The sequence below is a fragment of the Gossypium hirsutum genome, chromosome D11, assembly GCF_007990345.1.
Source record: "Gossypium hirsutum isolate 1008001.06 chromosome D11, Gossypium_hirsutum_v2.1, whole genome shotgun sequence".
NCBI lineage: Eukaryota > Viridiplantae > Streptophyta > Magnoliopsida > Malvales > Malvaceae > Gossypium > Gossypium hirsutum.
The window spans coordinates 72439041-72443408 of record NC_053447.1 but is presented as its reverse complement, the minus strand read 5'-3'; the positions used below and the strand labels follow the sequence as shown (position 1 = coordinate 72443408).

Here is a 4368-nt window from a genome sequence, read left to right as displayed (position 1 = left end):
ATTGATTTCTGTTCATAATTTCATATATATATATGATATATTGTTAATATAAATGTTAGGTAAAAGGGGTAGCTTTGGTTGGGACATATTTTTTTGTTTGTTTTATTTAGGGTTAAAATGTTTCAATCAAAAGTGGGGGGAGATTGCTTTTGAATGAAGAAGAGAATAGGATTATTGGGATGAGATTTTAATGTGAACGTATACAATTTTATTTTCAAGAATTTAATTTATCAATTTTTTTTAGATTTTAAAATTTAATTTTAATTTTTTATTAAAATTTTTGGTGTCACATTTCGAAATAAAAAATATACTCACCCAGTAATTATATAATTAAAAAAATGATGTTATAACGAATTTGGATAAAACGATATTAATAATTAAACCTAAATTTTGAAATCTAAAAAGTAAAGAGACTAAAATCTTGAAAATAAAAGTACATGGATTAAATTTCAATTTTTCAAAGAGTACAAGGACTTATGACATAGTTTAACATATAAATATGTGTGTGGTAAAAGGACCTTTTTGGACTCTCAGTTTCGATATTGAGCAAATTGTTACTCATAAAAAACAAAGTAATTTGATCTTTATCAATTTCGAAAATGAGCATCTAAGAACAATTAATCACAATATTATTGTTTTTTCATTTATCTTAAATAGTTTTGATTGGTTTAACACTAAATTTGGCCTTCAAATTTTGCACATTTTGTCTGTCTATATATATTTGAAGCCAGTTTTTTTATATATATTCCTTTTTTAGATTTTTTTAAATTTTATATATTTTTTAGACAATTTTTTTAAAATCGAGATCAAATTGATAGAATATATAAATATTGAGGGCTTAATTTATTAATATATCAATGAAAATTATGTACAAATGATGGAAACATTATTTGTCATTAGTTGCTCGCTTTTGAAATCAATAGGAATTAAATTGTTGTGAATTTTTTGAGAGGGACCAATTTGCTCTCGAAATTAAGAGAGACCTTTCTTACATGGGGAAAATATTTGATGCATTTGAGTCTTATATACTATATATACTATAGGTAAATAATAACACGATGTCTCATCATTGAATAAACAAAAGAAATATTAATTATAAACAAATACTAATAATTTTATTTAAAAACAATTAATTATAAATTAATACTAAAAAAGATGATGGGTAGAAATTACAATCTTTCTCATGAAAAATTTTACATTATTGATTAGAAGTTTAAAAAGGTCGTTGCTTAAGACAAATACATGCAAACATGTAAGAACACACAATGAAAGACTTTTATTAGGTTTCGATATATACTTTTAAGACATGCATGCATACATATAATAACACAAAAAGGTTGAGAAACATACATGCATATATATGTATATATACATGTATATGTATGTATATATATACATATGAGGGGCCTGATATGTAATACAAGAATGTTGTCATCTCATTTATAAGGGCTGTTTTCGAGCTTTTATCTCCGAAGGACACTCAACTGATTACTTATAAATCGGAAACCGATTCGACGACAACCTACTAGACCGGAAAATAGCGTAAGGAACATGTCCTTAACTCATTCGTTGGTGCTGTTGTTGACCTTTATCTCCAAAAGCCTCTCGATCGATTGTCTACAAATCGGGCATCGATTAGTCTGGCATCTCAAGACCTTTGCACAGGAGTTGCACATGCACTGCATAACGAACACGAAATCAGACAATTAGATATCAGTTCGTTTCGGTATGAAGTAAGATGAAGAGATTGAATGGTTTTGAGGGGTTTTACCATATGTCTGCAAGGAAGAACGGTAGTGTCCTGAGGCTCGGTAAGGCAAATAACGCAGTCTTTTCCGGCATCACTTGTACCGACATTATTATTATTGACCGAATTTCTGATTCCGTATATTTCTTGCAGCTCATATCTCATCCCATTTACCCACAGAATCTGTTTCACCACTCTTACATGGTATTCTTCATTCTCTTTCTCGAACACGGCTAGAGTTATCTGAGTATTCTGGGATCCATCATTCGAGTTGGCGGGAAATGCCTCTGCTTTCACTGCCAGGGGATAAATCCCGGCCTCACCCACGTTCAGTAATTCCGATTCCTCGAACATAAAGAAACTGATCCCCGATCCGGGTGGCTGTTGGAATTTCTGTCCTGTACCTTGTTCGAAAGGCACGGTTACTGACGGTTGCATATTTTCTTTCATCGGTGTTAGTTTGCAATCTTCACCTTCTTTTGCGAAGAACATAACGGTCATCCTGTTTCCAGAACAGCAAACACGATATCTTGTTAAGAACTAATATCGGACATAATAATATTCACACACAAAAAAACACCGGAATATCAACAACGGATAGGAGCAACATTTGACCCTCAGAACCTTGATGCATAAAACCGAACGGACTAAACGATTCTTTGCTTTCACATGATGCTAGAGAAACGAAAGTACCATACACAATAAGTATGATGAAGGTTCGGTTTAACGATGAGGGAGCAAACACGACATCTTGTTAAGAACTAATATCAGACACACCAAGATTCACACAAAAATAACAGGCATGTGGACAACGGATGGAAGCAGCATTTGACTCTCAGAACCTCAATGCATAAAATCGATTCTAAGGACTAAACGAGTTTTGCTTTCACACGACGCTAGAGAAACGAAAGTCCCATACACAATAAGTACGATGGAGGTTCGGTTTAACGATGAGGGAGCAAACACGACATCTTGTTAAGAACTAATATCAGGCACAACAAGATTCACACAAAAATAACTGGCATATCGACAGCGGATGGAAGCAGCATTTGACTCTCAGAACCTCGATGCATGAAATTGATTCTAAGGACTAAACAAGTCTTTTCTTTCACACGAGCTAGAGAAACGAAAGTACCATATACGATATATCGTTAGCATAATGAATAAAATTACAACACTGATAATATCGACAAGAACGACGAAGGTTCGATTAAACGACCAGGGATACATATGGGAATAAAAGCTTGCACATATGGTCACTATTTTTCAAGGCCAACCTGATATACCCCAACTTAACTCGACCCCAACTCACCCCGAATCAAATATTAATTTACACACCCCGAACTTGATTAAAAAATTTAAAGCTATATCTGATTGAGATAAAAAATTTATCATCTTAGACTTGTCCATCTCGAAACCCGATTTTAAAAAATCGACTCTATGTCAGATGGGGTCGAAACTGGTCGAGTTTGGTCTTTTGCCATCCCTAGAACTAAAAGCAGAAGGACTAAATTTCTAAAATCTGAAAAGTAAAAGAACTTATGACAAAATTAAACCCTTTAATCATCTGGAAACATAAGCAAATTTTAATCAATAGAAACCCGAACATTACATATGGAGGCCGTTGTACCGTAAGCCTACCCTTTCTATTCAAAAAATGATTAAAAGTTTTATCCATTTCAACAGTAAAATAGGACGTTTGATGAAAATAAGACGTTTGATGAAATTTTTAATGAAAATGACTAATTTATTCATTAATTTCAAGTATAGTAATTAATTTATCTATTCTTTTAGTAAATGGGCAAAATGAAATCTTATTCCAAATACAGGGCTCTCTATGTAAATTTTACCTTTCTAAATTATAAAAAAAAAAGATCGAGTTTGTTTTTTTGGTACCTTCCAGCAACGTTAGCATCAAACGTGAAATTAACCGAAAACTTGCCAGGATTCGACGCATCAGCTGCCAATTTCAAAGTTTCCTTCTTCAAATTAACGTCATTCTTTACGGTAACCGCCTGTTGATGCTCAATGTACGGCACCGGTTCCGGCGCCGGATGCATCATTGCTCCGTAAGGATAACCACCCCAATTGGCATTCCCCATATATGACCCACCTCGATGATCGTACGGTGCTTGATACTGCATCGGCACCGGGTTCTGAGGCGGGTAATAGCCACGAGGGTATTGGTAATATTGCGCCGGGTACGGCGTCGATGCGGCGTAGGCGTAAGGGTCGGCGTTGTACCTCGGTTGCGGTTGAGCGGAGGGATGTGGCGGGTGTTGAGGCTGCGAGGTGTAGATCTGCCGGATGGCGTTCCTCCGTCGCTCGTTCACGTCGGTGCTACTGAAATTCCCCATTTTCGACCTTTGTTAGAATATCAAAGGGAAATCAAAATTGAAAAAAGTTCAAGCAAATATATATATGGGGAAGACTTCTATATCAAAATTGAATCAAATTTCATGAAAAAAATTTCTGGGTTTTGCTTCTTTTTCCTTAAAAACAAACAGAAAATAAAAAAAATAAAAAATTGTTTGGGAGAGAATTAGATATGAATGTTTATTTTGCTCTGTTTTTAATGTTAGTTTCCTTTAGTTTTCTCTGCCAGAGATAAGTAAGACAGC

General features: G+C 34.2%; 1 protein-coding gene across 1 annotated transcript; it reads right to left on the bottom strand.

The window, feature by feature from the left end:
* Positions 1–1251: 1251 nt before the first annotated feature.
* Positions 1252–4368, bottom strand: LOC107898810 (probable E3 ubiquitin-protein ligase LOG2). The gene is made up of 3 exons (XM_016824358.2): positions 3644–4368; positions 1772–2249; positions 1252–1679 (listed from the first exon to the last, which is right to left on the bottom strand). The coding sequence occupies exons 1-3, from the start codon at positions 4102–4104 to the stop codon at positions 1563–1565; spliced, it is 1056 nt and encodes a 351-aa protein (XP_016679847.2). The 5' UTR covers positions 4105–4368; the 3' UTR covers positions 1252–1562.